We start from the raw sequence: 20603 nt of genomic DNA on the forward strand, positions 1-20603 counted from the left end.
TCGTAAAGTATTGAGACAGACGGATTCATGTTTGTTTTGGTATTTTCCTGGAATTTGTCGACAAAAAGAAAAATTGTATAGAATAACAAGATTACAAAACATTAACACACAAAAATCATCAGTAAGCCAATATTAGTGTTCAAAAATGTAACATGCAAATAAAGTAAACTTTTATTAACGCCACCCCTCCTGGCTGTCTCTGCACTGGGTGACCCAGTGACAGACAAACACTGATTTGTCCAAGGACAGTTCAGGAAGGCTTAAGCCCAAGTGGAAGTACAACTAATCATCTTTGCAATGTGATTACATAAGCAAACAGCATATCAATTCACTCCAAGTGTGATAATGTCAGTACATCAGGTGTCAGTCTATGTCTAGATTTAACTGCAGCCTCTGACAGTCACAACACAGTCACTGATATGCATTAAAGAGACATCTCACTCACAGCTCTGGTTTGGTTTCAAACTGTGTTACGAGCTGGCTGACATGGAAATGGAGACACAGTATATGATGTTTTAACAAAATACACTTTATTAAACAAATTAAGCCAAATTAAAGGGTCAACTTCAATCATTTAAGTATGAGGTGTTGATATCAATAAAGTCAGTAATGTGTGGTGTGCATTAGTGGAAGATGTGGGTCCAAGTGTTGAAAATGTGCATAAAAGAAAAGCAAGAAACTAAAACAACATGACCAGAAAATGCCAGAAATGGGAGAGGAGCAAGGCAGCAGCATCTACTGCAGAGTGGAGGGTCAGCCAGAGAGAGGGCTGCAAGCTGCAACCAGACTTAAATAGGTTCCCAGTTGCTCTAACGGTAACCTGCCGAGAGCACAGAAATCCAAAGATGACGCCACAGGGGGTCACCACACTTGTTTTAGAAGTCTAGAATTCCTTGTGAGAATAAATGTTCCTGGTGGAGTGCCACAAGGCTCAAATTTAGGCCCACTACTCTTTATTTTTTTTATATGCTACTATTATTATCTTGCACAAGCTCACTATTCATTTTCATTGTTACATGGACGACACCAAACTGTATTTAATGATTGCTTCAAAGGTTCCTAGCCCTTTTGATGACCTAAAACCTGAATATCTGACATTTATGTGCAACATTTGTTTTACTGTTGGTATGCGTCTATATATAACAGACAATTGTTGGTTTTGGAGGGAAGAAAATGCAAAAATGTGGGTGTCATGAATAGAAATGTAACATATCTTTATCTTCCTCTCTTGTTACACAAAGACATTTATATTATTTTGTTACAAGAAGGCTTGATTACTGTACTGCACTTCTTTCAGGTCTGCTGAAAAGTCACACACACATTAAAAACTACTTCACTGAAAAGTCTGTAACACATTATAAACTCATTCACTAAGCTGCTTGTATCATGTTATACACATAACAGTGTAACATGAGCTGTTTACATGATGTACGTATGAGTGGTGTGTAGAAATGTGACATCATGAACCAAACCGTACATGGTTTTGGTTCACAACTCACCTATGTTAGCTTTTGAAAGAGCTCTCCTGTAGAATACAGTATTATTGAGGCAGATCACAATAGTAATAATAATAATAATAATATATTGCCATTAAAAAAACAATTTTTCCCATGATATGTAGCGATGTTACGTTGAAAAATAAGCCTATCACAAGTTACCTCAAACATATCTTTGGCATTTCTGTACTGACATTTCTTTTTACTCGTTAGTCCATATATACACTTTACACCAGTGGTCCCCAAACTAAGGCCTCCACATTTGGCCCGGCCCCCTGAACAATACCAGAGACGCATTATGATTTTTTTTTCAGTCTGGCCACGCGAATCCTAGACTAGCCCCTGTCAAATAGAACGGAATAATGGCGAAAAGGTTAGGTAAGAGAAAAATGGATTCAGAATGCAGGGTATTTAACCGATTATTTTTTTGTTCAATGCAAAGAAAAGGCTGTTTGTCTCACCTGTCAAGAGGCGGTGGCGGAATTCAAAGAATACAATCTGCGCCGACACTATGATTCCCGTCACAAAGACAAGTATGATAACTTGCAAGGCCAAATGCGAGCAGACAAACTCTCAAAGCTAAAAAGTGGACTGTTAGCTCAGCTTGATTATGTGTGGCTTTCTGGAAAACAGTAAATGTTTACGTTTAGGCACCCCTGCGATCGTCACACTTTTTCTGTTACAAACTGACCCCGGCCCCCATCAGAGAAGGGAAAAGTTATGTGGCCCTCACAGGAAAAAGTTTGGGGACCCCTGCTTTACACCAATACTGATATATCTGCAATATGCTAAAATTGGCGGATATCTTGGTCCAGCCAATTTATGGGTCTCGCTCCGTGAAAACCTGCAACGTTTCTTAAAAAGCAGTCACTTTTATTAGCAGTTTGCTGTTGCCTCCTGTTTAGTTCGATGTCAACTAAGCCTTTGAATTGTATTACTTACATCTTCTGTGACTAAATGTATTCAACGTTTTTTTTACATTTTGTTATAATGTAAATTTGTGTTAGTTTCCCTCCTAAGACGGTACCGTCTCACAATCAGTGGTTTTGAGTTTTCTGTTTTCTGTTGAACTCTTAGCTGATATTCATACATGACATATGCTATCACAACACACACACACACACATATTCATACATCTATAAATCAGATGGTCACACAATGTTGTTGAGAGCATGTTACAAAAAGCTTGTTAGCTAATACAAGGTCACGTCCGCAGCTGGCATTAGCTGATGACTGATGTGTTTGTGGCCTCTGTACTTTAAATGCATGACGTTCCTTTAACGCTCAATCCACACGAGCAACTGCCCCGAGGGTCATATGCCAAATGTCATGCCATATGTTACATGTGTATATGTGTACATGTGTGTGAGTGTGTACGTGTCAGTGAAGTGACCCCTCTGTGTAAATATGTACGTGTAGTGAGCCGCAAGTCAATACATTTGTACATTTGCAGGAATTAAAATGTTTATTTCCTTTCTCTTGTCTAACTGGAGATGACGAGCGAGCAGAAAGAGGAGAGCAGCAGAGTTCACTTGGCTCACGGATGGTTTGGCTCCTTATTTTGCTATTGCTTCACTTGACTCCCACGTAGCCTTTCCTGTTAGACGTCAGACACCTGTCCATTCTCAGTTTTATGAATAACCGGCCAGCAGGAAGGTCATCAGGGTCCAATGCATCATCACTCTGCATCACAGCATTATCATAGGGTGGCAGTGACTGCATCATCAGCGTGCCTTGTCATCAGTTAATGGAAGAGGACGAGGCATAATTAAAAGTGTTTTGTGCAGAAAATGCCAGTATTTTCTGCTCCTCTATTACCCCTGTAGTAGTGAAACTTAATCAAGCTGCTATCAAATTATTATAATGATAAATAAAACAGTATTTATGAATACATAATGGAGTTTGTGTTGCACCACAATTATTACAAGTGGTCTTTATTGATACTGATGATTACGAGTAATATTGACAGGTATTTATTTAAGAGACAGTATCACTTTTATGGACGTACTTTAGAATAAACTCACATGTTTTAGCATATGAAGGTTTTATTTGACACACATGCTCATGCAGCATGTGCAGTGAAATGCAGATTTGCATAAGGCTGTACTAAAAGATAATTAATAGAATTAAAGTAAAAACGAGTCAGTAAAAATTATATAGAGAATATAAATTCATAGATTAAAATAACGTATAATCCAAACATATATTTTAACAAATAAAAATATAAAATGGACTTTGCTTCAGTGGTAATTCTTTATTTAAGTAAAGTAAAGTTATCTGCAATTAATACATCAATAAATATATCCAATTTATGATAATAAAAAAAAAAGCTTTAAACAACAGACAGTTAAGGAAGTGAACTTTATTTAAATAAATAGCAACATAAATACACAATCGTTCTTTAACTAACATTCTCTCTCCTTTCTCTTCCTCCATCCACACACTCACACAGACATGCACATGCTCACACAATCAAGTAACAAATCAGGAAGTAAAAATGAAATACTTCTTATTATCCAAAGTCTTTTTAAAAAGGGTCATCTTACAGATTTGCATCAAGGGTCTTAGTGTTTCGATAGTTTGGTGAATTTCATCATGAGAAACAAAAAAATATGAATAAAGTGCAATTGTTGCTTCTGTTTACACAGAAAGCTCAAGGGTCAGATTCAGAGAAGAGAGAGAGGTCCGAGAAGATACCAAAAGGGCCATTTATCTTTCTTTCTTTAATGTAGAGATCGGAGAAGGAGACCTCTGATCGTGGGTTTGTTCAAAGGCACAAGTGTTGGTAGTGTGTGCAATCAACAAAAAACTGTTGGATAGAAGTATCAACACTGTTTCCAACGTAAAACTGGGTTTGAAAAAACAATGCTCTTCTACAAGTTGTTTCACAGATATGAGAGGACTTAATAAGCTTACAATACTACACATCTCTTGCAGCTTTCTAATGTGTCAAGTTCAACTTCCAGCACAACATGGTAGTGCTATGTTCAGATTTTTTCTTCTTTTCTAGAAAAGTAAAAAAATGAATACCACCATTGTCATAATATTAAAACCTATAGATATTGACAACTTATGTAGCGTTGGGATTTGGTGGCAGCGGGAGGTTTCTCATGGCAAAAGCTAAGGAGATCATGTGAAATATGCTCGCTAACCACCATGCTACATTTTGAGACAGCATTCAAAGTGAAAAGTCAGTAGTGTATCTGTGATAGATGACCCATCTCTTGTGCTGTTCGCTCTTTGGTAAAACCCAAATTCTTCCTTTCCTTTAGTTGAAGAACTACAAGCATGCTGTGAGAAGAAACAGCATTTTGAAATGTCTTGAGTATTTCCTCTCAATGTCTACAGTATCATGTTATTATGTTACATAACTAGTACCTGTTATAGTCAGCTAGCCAGCACAGCAAACAGACACATTAAACGTAATAACACAAAAACTAAATTTTGACCATCCTATGTAGAGACTCATGTAGAGACTCATCCTTCCTTTATATTTCAATGTGAAATATTTCACTATTCCCACTGTCTTTGTTCTGTTTGGATGAAAATCTTCATTCCTCTGATATTCTGAGATTGACGACATTTGTTAAGGGATTCTTTTTTTTACAGGTTTCCAAATTCTTGCCTGTGGAGGTAGTAAAAGCATCTAACAAGAAGGTGTTTATGAAACAAAGGAAATACAGATCAATGTATCCACATATGAAAGGCGCTACCAAGCTGACTGATGTACCTGTTGTGCTTTACCTAATCAGCGAGACACCATCGTCCTTCAATTTTGGCTAATGAGGATTTAGCAGTCTGTTTGCGGCTTGAGGTAAAAGCAGCATTTGCGTAGCTATAATAAACTTGCACAGAAAAAAAATCACAGTTTCAATACAAATCAACTCCTTCAGTGAAGCTTCGGGCACTATACTGCATGTTCATTGCACTGCTACAGAGAAATGTCTCTTTAAAAAGGCGAACAAAGTGGGAAAAATGTAACAGAAAAACTAAGGAATATTTGTCTTCTGTCCAGTCAATTGAAAAAACATAGAGAACAGGAAATGACACAAAAAGTGTCTACAATAAGAATAAGGAAGCGGGAGCCTTCCTGTATTCAACAAAATCAGTACTCAAAAACAGCATTAAAACATTGGACGAGTGTATTGTAGCGTCAGCTCTCATTTCATTCAAGTGAGTCCATCGGGGAGCTGAATGAGTCTTGAGTCTATTATTGCTTCTCTGGCTGTCTGATACGGGTTTACGGCCTTGTCCAGAGTTTGGTTATTGCTTAGTCTTTAGCTTATATGCTATCAAAAGTATACACAACATACACATTCTTCCATGTGTATAGCATGTTGTTAAATAATATGTGCATTTGTCGCTTGCATCTGCTTTTTGTTCTTCTCCTCAGTTGTGCTTTCTTTTCTTCTTGGCTCCAAATCAAGTGGAGGTTTTTTCTTCCACAGAGGAAACAAAATGGTCTCGATGGTTTTACTTCACCATCACACAGCTACTGAGCTGCTGCTGTGCAGACGGGCACAACTCCTGCATGTCAGGGTCTGTGCTGGAGGCCGAGGCCATGCTCCACGCCGCTGGCTTGGACATGGTGGGGAAGGTGCCTTGTGTTGTGGACTGGGGCTGCTGTTGGAGCCCGATGTGGGGGTGAGGGGGAGTTTGCTGGCTGATGTGCAGGCGAGCCTCGAGAAGGTAAGTAGCGGAGGCCACGGGGGACAGAGAAGACGAGTAGCAGGATGAGGACGATGATGAGGAGCAGCCAGAGGTCTTGAGGGTTTGTTTCCAGGGGCCGTGCTGTAAACCCATTGAAGCTTGCTGAGGAGGCAGAGCAGGGGGGGTGGGGTTGTCAAACATGGAGGAGGAAGCAAACACTGTAGTAGATGGAGGAGAGGGTGACTGCTGCTGGGCAAGAAAGAGCAGGGGATTCTGGGTAGGTCCTGTTGCAGCGGCCTGCACCTGAGGCTGGGGTTGGTGCTGGATCTGTAGCATCCTGGAACACAGAGACAGAAGATCAGACTCTCTATTTACATCAGGGCTTTTCAAAGTTTGACACTAGGGGCCCCCTAAGACAAAATCAACAGTGTGCTTTCGTGTAATAATGTTCACATGTCTCACCTTTGCTGGTGCAGCACCTCCTCCAGCATGCTGCGGTGCTCAGAGAGAGCCGGACCCAGAGATCCTCGGCTGCCTCGGTTACAGGAAGGAGGAGGAACAACCTGCCTGGTCAGACCCTTGATCTTATTTAATCCCAGAAGCCCTTTAGTGCGTGTGTTTTTCCTCAGCTGCTGGCGGAAAGCTTTGAGGCCTGTGGAAAGGCATAGGAAAGTGTTACACAATACTCCTTTGATGGTATAATATGACACATATAAAAGACGATGAAAGGGATCATGCTCCTGTACCTTGTGTGAGGGAGGTGTCGGAGGCTCTGCGACCCTCCTGGAAGCTGGCAGCAAGCAGGCTGCCCTGGACCTGGGGCAGGAGGTGGGATGAGAGGGTCAGGGGAACTCCAGCAGGCAGCAGAGCCCCACTTTCAGCTCCAGACGCCAGAAGTGTTGACATCTCACTCATAGCAGCCTGTAAAATGGGGGCTGGACTGGATGAGGACTTTAAACAGCCATCCGAAGAGGCACCTTCTGAGGGACAGACCACAATACCTACAGAAACAGAACAGGGAAGAAATTAAGACTCTGTATATGTAACGGAGTGGGGATCGATATGTGCTATTGTATAATTAGGCCTGTCAAACTAATGGTTTATTTGTAACATACTAACATGGAGGGCTGCACTGGTGAAAACGGGCAGACACCTCAGCCAGTGTATGTCTGCGGGAAGTAGTGGTTGGAGGGAGAAGAGGTGCAAAAGTCTGTGTTGCCTCCTCCTCCTCAAGGTCTCTGGGTCGCACCTCTTCACTGATGCTCGTCTCCAGCAGGCTGTTGGGTGAAATGGAGCGGTTCCAGAGCAGTCTGTTCAGGCTGGCCTCCACTGGAAACACCACACGCTGAGATAGAAGAAAGAGTCGGACTGTTAGTAGAAGATAATGGTGAAGGGTGAAGTCTCCTAACTCTGAGCTGCTGAATGCTGTCAAGTTTTATAGCCATTTACCTGGAACAATCCAGCTTGGTCATACTCCATCTCCGGGTACACTGGAGGAGGGCTTTTGGCAGAAATTGAAAATGGTGTGGTTCTAAAGCTGTCTGCGGACTCCATGGTCATCTAGAGGCAAGCAGAAAGCACACATCGTTTTAGACTTCAAGTATAAAGTTGCAGGTTCGATCACATCACAATGTACTAGTAGGCTACTGGAGATGGACAAGCCATAACAAGTCACCCTTAGCAAAAAAAGAAAGTGCATTTGTGATCTAAACTGAGATACGACATGATTTCAGTCTGAGGACGTTTCTATAAGGAAGCCCAAGGACTAGGTACATCTTGAAGCTCAATACACCCAGATGGAATGCTCACCTCTGGGCCGGGGGAGTCGGAGGTGCTCCTGGGTCTCTGGCTCCAGGTACCACACTGGCGGCTCAGCTGCTGAGTGCGATGCTCTCTCACTCTCTCCAGCAGCAGGTAGTAGATAGCAGAGAAGTGATTGTAGCTGCTGCTCTGCAGAGACTGAGGAAGAAGACATACAGCAGATTAGTGGTGTTGCTACTTCCGTGGGTCTTTATGCCAGCTTATATCCAGCTCTTCCTCGCCTTACAGCTTCCCTTTAACTCTTCCCCTCTATATTCTTTGAATGAAAGCCAGGTATGTGTTCAGCCTTGCTGCCCTTTAAGTATAATTTCTTTGGAGATGACAGAGTGAGAATTGAGTCTCCTGAAGCTTTTCATAAAAATGTTATTGCGTTCAGTCACCTCGATAGTCTTCTGGCGGTCGATGCCCAGTGTGTTCATGATGCCTAGCACTGGTTCACTGTAGTCCCCCAGGTTGGAATTGTACTCTGTCAGGGAATGGCTAAGGGTCTGGTGGGCGGCTGTTGGGTCTGCCAGCATCCAGCGGTGCTGCTTGATCTGGGCCATGCTGATCCTCCTGGCTGGGTCCACCACTAGCATCTTACGGATCAGGTTTTCACAGTCTGGAGGGTGTAAACAATGATTGAGTCTTGGATTCTGAGCACTTTAACATTTTTTGACAAAATTGGTAATTAGCATGAATATTTATGACTTTGTCGCCATTATACCTTGAGACATGAAGAAAGGGATTCTGAATCGTCCCTCTGTGACTCTCTGTCTGAGTGCAGGAAGGCTGGGTCCATCAAATGGAAGAGAGCCGCAGACGAGAACGTAAAGCACCACACCAAGGCTCTGTGAATAAAATGGCAAACAAGGAGAACTTTAGCATAAGAAAAAAATGAATGCTTGATTGAATAATTCGGTCTCTATTTTCCTTCTGTAAGCCTACCCAAATGTCCAGCTGAGGCCCCTCATACTCTTTCCCTTCAAACACTTCAGGGGCAGCATAAGGCGGGCTGCCACACCATGTAGCCAGTGGCTCTCCTGCATTGTAGAAGTTTCCAAATCCAAAGTCTGTAAGACACAGGAAGAGATACAAAACTATTTTGTTATTCAAGTTGTATTTGCTTTCAGTGTTTTATGTGATTTCCTTATCATCGTCATGATGTTCAGAGACAGTTTTAGACCAGATCTAATCAAGCCTTAACTTATCATCTTTCACACAAAAGACTAGTCTTTCAACAACAATCATTTCATTCAGAACAGTTGAAGAATCCCAAAGCTGCAAATATTGCCTCAGGCAAAAATTTACAGAAGAAACAGCTGGGAGGTACAAAGACATAATGTCGGATTCAAAACATTATTTTCTAATAAAAACAAGACTTTAATCTTGCAAAACACCAGACCTACCAGCTAGTTTGATGTTCATGTTGGCATCCAGCAACAGATTCTCGGTCTTAAGGTCACGGTGAACGATGTGGTGACGATGGCAATAGTCTACGGCTGTAAGAATCTGCCAAAACTTCTTTCGTGCCTCATCTTCACTCATGCGGCCATTTGAGGTCAGGTGGTCTGGAGGGAGAGAGGATGTTTTAATTCAAACCCATGTTTGAGACAGAAAAGTTGTGGTGTTTTATCTATTAGAGTATAATGATCAACTGAATTAGCCTACGTTCATTTTAAAAGTAGAACATAAATACATTTGAATGCTGAACTCACCAAACATTTCTCCATTCTTTGCATACTCTGTCACAATGTACAGCATGTCTTTGGTCTCCATGACCTAAGAGAAAAAAAGACAGAGTTTAAACAAACTAGGCCATTGGCAGCTGGTGATGACAGAGAGTAAAACTTGTTCCAAGTTCAGCCCGCTCCAGGCATCTATTGGCGAGGAATGTTCTAACCACAAAAATCCCCATCTCATTCTTCTCCATATACTTGTTCCAAACACACTAAACACCAACACCCTGACTTTCCTTGAATACCCTGTTGCATTAGCCAGCTGTCACTGACTTCCTGCATGCATATAAATCAGCTTTTAAAACACATTTATAGCACAAACCCTGAAGGGAAATGTGTAAATGCATGTCATAACCAGAGATAAACTACTATCAAATGGTTGAAAATGTTTACCCTGAGTTTGACCCTAGTTGGCAACGGATACAAGAGTTGAATTTCAAGCTCCCCCTATCTCTTCATTTCTATGAAACAGAGGGACAAATTCACATGGGCTGTGGCGACGTGTCCTTTCTAGTGTATCAAAACACCATAAGTGCAACCGCTTAATGCCTGAAGGACTATGTACGCCGGAAAGACGCAATTCCCAATTCTTTCCTGGAGCTCATAAAAAGCTTCCATTTTCCAGGAGAGCCCTCAGGGACAGGGAAGCTGAGCAGAAAGGTTGCAGAACAAAACAATTTTCGTCAGATGACAAAGCCCCGTCTTTGAATTAAATGTCACAAAATTCCACTGAATAGTGGAACCTATTTCTTTTCAGCAACAAGCACCTTTAGAAAACCAAGAGAAGAATGATTCAATACACCGACGCCTCAAAGCGGGAGTAGTCTTTATCTGTGCGATAGGGCAGCTCTCCAGGGCTCTGTCACCTTGAGGTGCAGCTGACGTCACGGCTCTAAAGGACAAGCACGGCACGTCAAAGACCCTCAAGCCAACCCAGAAACGAGATTAACTCCTTAACATCCATATAAGTAGTTTGAAATATTCAAACTCCATGTTTTTATGGCTGCACCTTTCCATCACATGCTAATATTTTATAAACATTTCTCATAATTCAGCCTCACATATTACATGTGTGTGGAGTTTGCATGTTCACCATGTGTCAGCATGGATTTTCTCCTGGTTCCCTGGCTTCCTCACACAGTTTAATGACATGCAAGATTATGGTTAGGTTAATTGTTGACTCTAAATTGTCTGTAGTTGTGAATGTGAGCCTGAGTGGTTTTCTGTCTTTATATATCATATTTGTCAGCCCTGTGATAGTTAAGACTCCAACTAACCATTATTTTCATTATTGATTAATATGCTGATTATTAGTTTCTCAAAGTCCAAGGTGATGTCTTTAAATGTCTTGTTTTGTCAGTCCAAAACCTAAAGATATTCAGTTTAATATTATACAAAAAGAGAAAAGCAGAAAGAAATCCATATTTGAGAATATGAAAACAGCATTTTCTGCCATCGATTATCTAGTTGGTTATTTTTCTGTGAATCGACTAATCAATTAGTAGGCTAATTACTGCAACTCTAGTGATAGTCTGGCGACATGTCCAGTGTGTAAAACCGCCTTCGCCCGCCTTCAGCTGGGATTGGCTGATACAGATAATGGATAGATGGATTTGTGTGTGTTTGAGAGCAGCAGCGTATGTAATGCCCCACGGTGTGGTGTTTAAGACGTTAAGAGGGGTGAGATTGATACAAGGTCAAAGAGAGGAGACAAGGAGAAAGGGAGAGGCTTCAATGATCCTCGACTAGAGAGGAAAAATAACATTTTACTCTCATGAGACGTGAGAGAAGCGGCAGCTGATTTATCAGGCCAGACTGCTTGCTTCCCTCATCGAGTACCAACCATCTGATTAGCATCCCCTCAGACAACACAAGGGCACGGAAAAAAAGGCTGAATCACATGAACGATACAAACAGAGGTCAACCATGTTAGATTTCAGAGCTATGATAGCACCTTTAACAGGGCCTGGGCGATGATAATCCAATCTTATTCAATTCATCTTTATCATTGTGTTGGCAAAAGATGTGGGATAAACCCTGATTGGAAATCAAATGAATCTATCTTCTCAGTTGGTGGAATATCTCTTTCCATTCAGTTTTTTTTACACATTGCACATATCCGAAAGTACACGTAGGGCTGGGATATACTAATGTAATATTGATTTTTGGCTATCACAACATTGTTATACTTTATTTCTTATATTACAGTTAATTGATTACATTTTCTTAACTAGATTGACTACTACAATATAAAAATGTTCTCACAGATCATTTCACCCATCCTTAATTTTGATCAAATTGCATTTAAGCACCATTACAGTAATATTAGTAATATTGTTGCATTATCAATATCCATATAATTCTTTTTTTCCTTTCCTCAATTAATCATTTGGTCTATAAAATGTCAAAATAGTGAAAAATGTCCATCATCTTTACCTAAAGCCCAGGGTCAGGTCTTTAAATGACTTGTTTTCTCTAAATGACTATACTATTACAATTACATTTAGTTCACTATCACATAACACAAAGAAAAGCAGCAAACTTTCACAACCGTTTTTTTGGCTCTACATGATGGAAAATACTGTTGGAGTTTCCAAGGAACAATGTCATGCTCTTCTTCTGATTGAGACATGATTTCACAGTACTAATACTAATACTGCTCAGCTGCTTGAAAAAGGAAAATGAAGTAGGCCTAATCTTTAAAAGTAGCACAGAGCTTAACATAGAACAGAAAAAGTCTGAAGGAAGAAAATACAAAGGGCATTGTGTGTGTGTGTGTGTGTGTGTGTGTGTGTGTGTGTGTGTGTGTGTGTGTGTGTGTGTGTGTGTGTGTGTTTGTTTGCGTGGATGTGGGTTTTTGTGTTTCTTGCCAGACGTGTGCAAGAAGTCAATTCTTTTCACTGAGTCTTCAATTTGATTTGCAGTTTGTTGAGGTGCCTTCATGTGACACGCGGACACATTGCACCGACCTTTAACAGCTGCTAATTGGGCTTGGCGTTCAGACCTGTGGATGCGTATTTAACCAGCAGCCTCCTGACTGTTGTGTGCTTCCCATTTCTCTGCACTCTACTATTTTACAACTGAAGACATCCTGCATGGCTTCCAACACTGACAGGTATCCATTAATATCCTCATCCTCTCGCTCTAAATCACACACAAATGCAGACACACACCGAGGGAGGTCAAACGGGATTGCCCTAATGCTGTTGTGCTGTATTTATGAGTCAATGTGCTCTGGGAGTCCGCAGCTCACCACACGCTGGTACAAAACTTAGATAAGAAATGCCCATTATTTGACATTGCTGCATCCACATATCAACAATAACGAGGCCCAATGCTCTGCACCACAACATCGTTACTGGGGGAAAATCAATGCATCCATCTTTCGCAAAGCTTTCCCCACCATTGCATTTTTACTCCCAGATTCATGCGTGCGTTCAGACTGGCTCCCTGCACTTGGAGCCGTCACATAACCAGGCTTCACACTTGAGGACGAATACAGGTTGAACGATCACTGCTGCACACACACGCCATTCTGCACACATGCAAACACATGCATGAAGCAACACTGCACAGAAATGAAAGATAATACACACCTGGTAGAGTTTGATGATATGAGGGTGGTTTAGCAGCTTCATAATCTGCACCTCCCTGTAAATTTTCTCCAGGTTGGAGGGGTTCAGTCTGGTCTTGTCAATGATCTTAATGGCCACCTAAAAAAAATGTTTTAATTTAAAATAATTTAGAATTTGAAAGATTATGCATCTTTAAGAAATCAGCAAATTCAGTCACAATTAGGAGGAGGGCTGCTGACCTGTGTTTTGGTGACTTTATGTTTGGCCAGTTTCACCACTGCAAAGTTTCCCTTCCCCAGTGTACGGATGATCTCGTAGAAGCCAACCTGCAGGGGCCTTCCCTGGGCAGGGCTGGACTGAACCCCCCTGCTGTTTTCTGTCATAATTACCATGGTGCATCAACGGTCTGGAGTTACAGCGTTTGGATAGGTTAAGGCTAGTATCTGCAGAGACAAAGACATTACTTTTTAATTAACGGCATATTAACAGATTACATTTTTGCATTAAATTAATTTGGGCAAATGATTTTGTGATAAGTACAAGTATGTATATGTGTACACCATAGATAGGCTTATACATCAGTGTGTAATGTGATGCATAGGCCTATCTATTGTGCAGCAATGTGAAAAGTTGCTTGTATAACAAATTAGTTCAGTGGAAGTGAGTCTGATCTTACTAGCCTGGAGTGAGGGAGGTGCTATCAAAATGTTCTTATTTTAAGCTAGTTCTTCATAAGGCTTACAAACTGATACCTTTCTCAAATTGTTAAATATAGGTATAATTCAATTACAAAATGTTAGTACATTTGTTACTGTGAAATAGAAAGTAAAACATAAAACGGCTCGACTAAAAACAAAAGCACCTTTGGGTTGTGTAAGAAAAACGCAAAATTACAGAAAAGGAAATTGCCTATCAGGTAGTAAAAAAGAGAGTGTATTGTAGAGAGGAGTCTTGTCTTACCTTAAAAAAAAGCCGACATAAACCACCTTCTCTCACAGTTCAGAAAGCTCTCAGAAGAAACGTAAACCATTCCACAAGCAGAGCGAAGAAACAACAACGACAGGGAGAAAAACACAGTAGAAAACACGCACGGAGCAACTTTTTATCTCCCCGTCTTTACTTAAAGTTCATACAACAAGTCTTTCTGCCCGGGACTCTGCTGCGGCCGGTGTGTGCCTGTGCGCTCCGCCGGAATGCAGAGCAGAGAGCTTCGGCACTCACAGGGGGAACTCCTCCTCCTCCTCCCCTCCCTCCGCCACCATAACAAATTGATACCCACCTTATTAACGTCACACTCACGTCAGAGCTCAGAGCTGGGTGCAGGGCAAGGCCGGGCTCGAGCGCAAGGCACGGTTGCCAAGCAACGGCGCGGCTCGGGCGCACAATGACGCGTGTGCTGATGGAGGGGTTGCTTGGAGATGGGGACGGTGACGTCAGTAGTAGAGATGTGTCACCACGTGATGTTTCCCTTCTGCCTCGCGCTCTCACTCCACACAGCCCCGGTGTGCGCGCGGTTCCAGGAGAAACAGAAACAGGAAGCAACTGGTGATCGTCAGTTAGGTTATTTTATTTTTTATTACGTAGCCTAAAACACATTTTATTTTACGTGAAAAGATTATCCAAACCATAAGGCACTCAAATATATATATTAATTCACATGTTTGTACTACATGTCTTGTGTTTTATTAAATATGTTTTATTTTGTTTTGTTCTATTCTATTCTGGTATAATATTCTAATCTATGTGAAAATAATCTAAACCAAGAAGTAGGCCTATGTATATTCATCATATTCATCTACATATATGTAATAAATGCATGTCATATGTTTTATTTAATCTGTTTTATTTAATTCTAATGTACATTAAGTTGTATTGTATTCTGTTTTAATTCTATTTGATCGATAGGCCTATTATTTATTAGCTATCTATCTTTGTCATCTACAACTCAAACTAAAGTTAATGTGTTCACAAATAAATCACAGAATAAGCCGTTAAGTGTAGGCATACTAAATCTTTCCGATTTCTCTCATTAAAACATGCAATCGTTTGCTGGCTCTGCCTGGCTCGTCTCATATTAGGAGAGGATTATTATAGCACAGAGAGTGCAAGAAAATATCTCCACTCTGAAATGACTGAAGTGAGGGAGGCAACACCTGAACACACAGAGGGAGAACAGCAGTTTGTGGCGGCAGTAAAATAAGGAAGGGGCGAATGTTACCAAATTATGAGAAAAAGAGTTGCACGAGAACCAGTAGGAGTCAGTTTCGATACAGACAACACCCCCCCCCCCCCCCCACACACACACACACACACACATGGAGATATTTCTCCATAAACTCAGTTAAGAAAGCATTGCAAGAATAGAGGCTAGGTATATCTGACTTTCTCTGTTAATAAACTGGACTATATTAACCTCTGAATCTGTATCTGGATTGCTTGCAAACCATTACTTACACTGTCAGACATCTAAACAAGCATCCTTGTTATTGATGCATCGAAACTAGCGGCTACATACTTCACGTGGAGCTGCCATTTTGCCAATCCAGATGAGGAGAAAACACAGCCATTAGTACAATATCAAAGAACACAGGTGATGTCCAGGAAATACAAGATTCATTACTTGAAACAGATGTAGAGAAATGCAAAGCAAACTGCTCCTAATTATTAAGCAGTCAAGCTGAGAACATATACAGGATTTCCAGGGACATCAAGTCACACAAAGATCTCTGGACTATCTGGTCAAGAGTTCAGACCAAAGAACAAATTACAAAATTAAAAAAACTAGTTATAACATGTTTCAGATGGAGGACATATAGTAACCTTCTATACCGTGTGAATAAAAGTAAATGCGGGTGAGTGTAAATACCAAACATCAACCTCAGTGGAGAGACAGATTGTACCCTCCCACAGTCTGAAATGTTAAAGGAATGCAAACTGCATGCAAAGTGCCTCAACTGAAAGGTCACGCAATATTTTGATGCATACTTACAACAAAACCACACAGCCCACTCGACTCCTTGTCTCACTGTTTCATAACCAAATGTCATTACCTGGTACCATGAGAATATTTGTCCCGAGAGTTGTTTTGTGTGCAAAGCAGACACAGTTATAAAAACTGTTTTTACTTGAGTACTTGAGATTGTCTGAGCATGATGGGAGACTTGTTTTAAAAATAAATTCCACTTTAAGTGGAAGATGAAAGTAAAAATCTTTCACTTTCACTCCTACCCGTAAACAAATGAACAATTATTTTAAATTGAAGAGAGCTACAGAGGTCTCAATAGTATAATTTAAATGACTGATGTACAAAAATAGGGGAAATCAAATCCACTGAGACATGTTTTAGAATAATTGTACAATACATAATTTGTTATGATGGAAATCCCCTTATTGTGTTTTTAATTATTTCCTTTTTCTTTACATTTCCATGACTTGCTAACTTTCCTTTTATTTCCCGCCTTCACATTATAATCTTTACTGGAGATACATTTTTTAAAAGTGCACACAAAGAAAATATTAAAGTCATATGTGTTTTTGCAGATAAAACATAAATGATAAAATATGAAGATAAAGAAACAACAACAATATGTCAGATGTAGGGCAAATCATTGTATCTGATTGGCTAGATTCTGCTTTAAGAACACGATCACTTAATATGTTGAACGTGAGCCAAACCACATTGAACCCAAACCAGTCTCACAGGCACAACCTCCTATTCCTGGTAATGTCATGAATACTGCCCTCCCACACTATCTCACTCTCACTTTCTGTCTCACACACACACACACACACACACACACACACACACACACACACACACACACACACACACACACACACACACACACACACACACACACACACACACACACACACACAAACCTCTGCATGACTTCTGATAATACCATTTGTTTGTTGGAGTCGCTTCACTACAGTCACAGTCTACGCACATTTTTAAATCTCTATAAGTGTGCGGATCTTCTTATATATTCATCAAAATGAACTGCTGACAACTTGTTGTAACAGTCAACAATAAAGCTGCGAAGGTTCAAGAATTTTTATGTGTTTGCAGAAAAGACAAGATTGTTATTTCAGCTATCAGTCATGTGCTGAGTATCTGCAAAGAAATACAAATATGTATGGTTCAGCAGTCATTGTTTTGGCTTCAAGAGTTATCAGCATTTACTAAAAACAGGTGACTTATCAGGCATGTTTCACTGCACATTCATCCACAGCCACAGAGAAGCCACAGGCCTTTTTGGTCTGTTGTTTGTGCACTTTGGGTGACATTTTATCATATGTGGGTGCACAAAGGTCAACTCAAAGTGTATTTTAGCCTCTTTTAACACTTAATTAAGTTGAGGAATCACACTTTCCTCTGTGGACTGACAGTAACAAGGGGTGTATGACAGGATGTAATGAGTCACGCTTTTCAACCGAGGACTTGCTGTTTACATAAACAAGCATATATTTACATCGCATCTTTTCACTAGTACTTGATGTCTACATTATTGAAAGTGTCAATAATGGCAGGAATGCAAGATTCAAAGATAACCAAAGAAGGAATTTCTTCAAAGTGAAGATTAAAACATTCACTTCTGTTAATATGGTTTCACACAGTTATGTCTAACTGTCAGTTCTAATTACTGTAAATGCACATGTCCCCTGGCTGCTCTTTTCAGACAATACATATCAAGGTCAGGATCACAAGGATCATAATTTAAATACAGCAACTATTCATACATCTAGCTACAACTGGACGACATTATTACCTTCGCCAAGGAGGTTACGTTTTTTGGTTTGGTTTGTTTATTTGTCAGGATTACCCAAAAAAACTACTGCTCCGATTTTTTTTAATAAACTTGGTGAAAGGGTGTACAATGGGCCAAGGAAGAACCCATTACACTTTTGGAGCTGATCCGGATCACAGGGCGGATACAAGAAAATCTTTCTCTTATGGAAACGGCCTTAGCGGAGGTCTGTGCTCTCTGAGTGCCTTTCCAGCTAAACATTAGGCTACAAAGGCTGTTTTTAAAATGTTACTTTTCACATCCACAGTGATACTGTGTGCTTTCACAACTATTGAAGCTGACCTTGACTTACCAAAGAGTCGTCGTGGCTCTTTTCTGAGTTAAAACACCCCTGCAACTCGTTCCATGCTGGCTGCACATGTTTGATTACATTTGATATATTGTATAATAAAAGTGCAAGGTCGATATTTTAGAACTACGTATCCGATTTATATATATATATAGATAGATACAGGTATAATTTGATTTACTAATCATTATGTTTAGTGATATTAGACAGGAGTAGAAACTGTAAATGTGGAATAACTGCAGATAATAACAACGCTGATGTTTTGCAAGGTATAATGTACCATGTTATATGGTAAACATTATACCTGCTGAACATGAGCATGTTAGTATTGTCAATGTTAGCATGTTAGCATTTAGCTCAACGCACAACTTCTGTATGCAGTACAATCTCACAATTCAATTATTCGTCACATAAAATATAGTGATTCAATTGGTAGTACTCTTACGATAGAGCTGTAAATGATTCGGCAGTTCTTGATCATCTTTATTATGGCATATTTACATACACGTCATCCTCAGATTACCTGGGGTTGATGTTCCTCTCACTGACCTGAGTCCATTTATTTGCTATTTGCTTTTGCAACCTTAGACGGTCTGTGAAAGGCTCCTTTGTCTAATCATTTGGTGTCATTGTGTCTCGTGGAGGACAGGGGTACCATTCTTCTTTAGAAATCAATATTGGTCTGTCTACACTTGTTGACTTATCAGGCGGAGGCTGTCCTCGTGAGCTTGTGCGTCAAGCTATCATCAACAGATCTACTCACAGATACTCACACAAGTGTTTTTCTCACTGATCAAAGCGGTTTGTGCTTTGAATTCCCATAACTATCATATTATCGATCATAATAAGTCCATGGTTTAGGATGTTCCAACGCCCATGTTTTATTTAGTTTGATAACTAGAAAATAATCCCATTAGCTTTTCCACAGCAGTAGTTTAGTGGTATGAGCCCCGAGGGTACCAGCAAGCTGGAAAATATTTGATTGATGTGAATGGTTTTCACAATGCCTTTTCCACTCGCAGAAAGAAGCATAACATGCAGATAAATAACCCTCATTTTCTTCAACTTTTGCTAAAAACAATAAACAGGCTAAAATGTTCTGCTAACTGGTTAATGATAGCAGACACGGCATTTAAATAAAAAAAAAGCAAATATTACATTATTTTATTACACCGCTTTGTTGAACACTTCTGATTAGTCAGTTATAGCATTTATGGTCTATTATTTCTTTATAACAGACGGTTGGTATAAATAATAAACCGTTGTTATGGGTACGTTCTGATCGCAGAAAACTGTGAGCGGATAATTGTTTTTAGCAGCAATCAAATCATATTTCAATAAATATTTTGTATTTCTTTAACTTAGTAAGTAACTAAGTACCTTTGCTCAAGTACTGTAGGCGACTTAAGCGCAGTTTTGAGGTAGAACCAAAAAGCTCTACCAGCTGCAACATTAGTTAATGCATCAATAATCATAATCCAATAATATAATATACATTATTCTGGAATGGGCCGTTGTGCAAAATGAGTTTGTTTACGTTTTGTACTTTAATTATATTTTGATGCTAATACTTTTGTACTCTTAATATAATTTGAAACAAAGCATTTCTACACTGTGGTATTATTTATTGGAATTTAAGTAAGATCTTAAGTACTTCGTCCACCCCTGTGCAAACTGAACCCCGACCACAGAGGTCCGCAGCTCCTGCTCACCCTGAATAATGACCGGCTCGCTCTACATGATCAATTACACATCGCAGGCTATGTGCACACAAAGCATTATGTTACAGAAACACTGCTCAGTAAACAGCAGGTTAGAACAGGTTGTTTCTTCTGGTTTATCTTTGAGTCGGCATTTGTAATTCCTTTAACAACTGAAGCTACATAAAAACAAAGTATGTCTGTATGTCAATATATGATCGGCTGCCGCGATCATATTAGTGCTTGTATTGCACTTCATTTTGATGCAAGTGATTTATTTGCTTTAAAATTAAAAGGTCATGCAAACTTGAAACACAGGGAAAATGTAAACTGATCTTCATATGCAACAGCAATCAAAACCCCTGGTGGCAATGCAATCTGTTTTTATGATCACTTTTCTTAAAAGTAACTAAAGCCTTTTCTGCTAAAGAATGCACAATGTATCAGCATAGTAATACAGTAATCCTGTGGTGCCAGTTATCTCAAGATGTAAATACCTGGCCACCGCCTGTGTCTGCACACCAGGCTACGCAGAGCCTTTAT

At 40.1% G+C, this 20603-nt stretch overlaps 1 protein-coding gene across 1 annotated transcript; it reads right to left on the minus strand.

Annotated features, from left to right (window-relative positions):
- Nucleotides 1–3735: 3735 nt before the first annotated feature.
- sik1 (salt-inducible kinase 1) lies at nt 3736–14501 on the minus strand. Its single transcript, XM_029458963.1, has 14 exons — nt 14221–14501; nt 13500–13703; nt 13282–13398; nt 9665–9728; nt 9356–9517; nt 8895–9019; nt 8674–8797; nt 8348–8568; nt 7956–8105; nt 7596–7706; nt 7266–7491; nt 6893–7147; nt 6609–6798; nt 3736–6483 (listed from the first exon to the last, which is right to left on the minus strand). The coding sequence occupies exons 2-14, from the start codon at nt 13650–13652 to the stop codon at nt 5970–5972; spliced, it is 2412 nt and encodes an 803-aa protein (XP_029314823.1). The 5' UTR covers nt 13653–13703; nt 14221–14501; the 3' UTR covers nt 3736–5969.
- Between the last annotated feature and the right edge of the window lie 6102 nt (nt 14502–20603).

The sequence above is a fragment of the Cottoperca gobio genome, chromosome 21, assembly GCF_900634415.1.
Source record: "Cottoperca gobio chromosome 21, fCotGob3.1, whole genome shotgun sequence".
NCBI classification, from domain to species: domain Eukaryota; kingdom Metazoa; phylum Chordata; class Actinopteri; order Perciformes; family Bovichtidae; genus Cottoperca; species Cottoperca gobio.

Excerpts from the sequence above, each read along its gene's own strand:
- sik1 (XM_029458963.1), bottom strand. The coding sequence starts at position 13,652 with ATGGTAATTATGACAGAAAACAGCAGGGGGGTTCAGTCCAGCCCTGCC. Across the intron at positions 9,518-9,664 it reads AAAGAATGGAGAAATGTTTG|ACCACCTGACCTCAAATGGC; the intron begins GTGAGTTCAGCA and ends CTCTCCCTCCAG. Across the intron at positions 6,484-6,608 it reads GAGGTGCTGCACCAGCAAAG|GATGCTACAGATCCAGCACC; the intron begins GTGAGACATGTG and ends TCTGTGTTCCAG.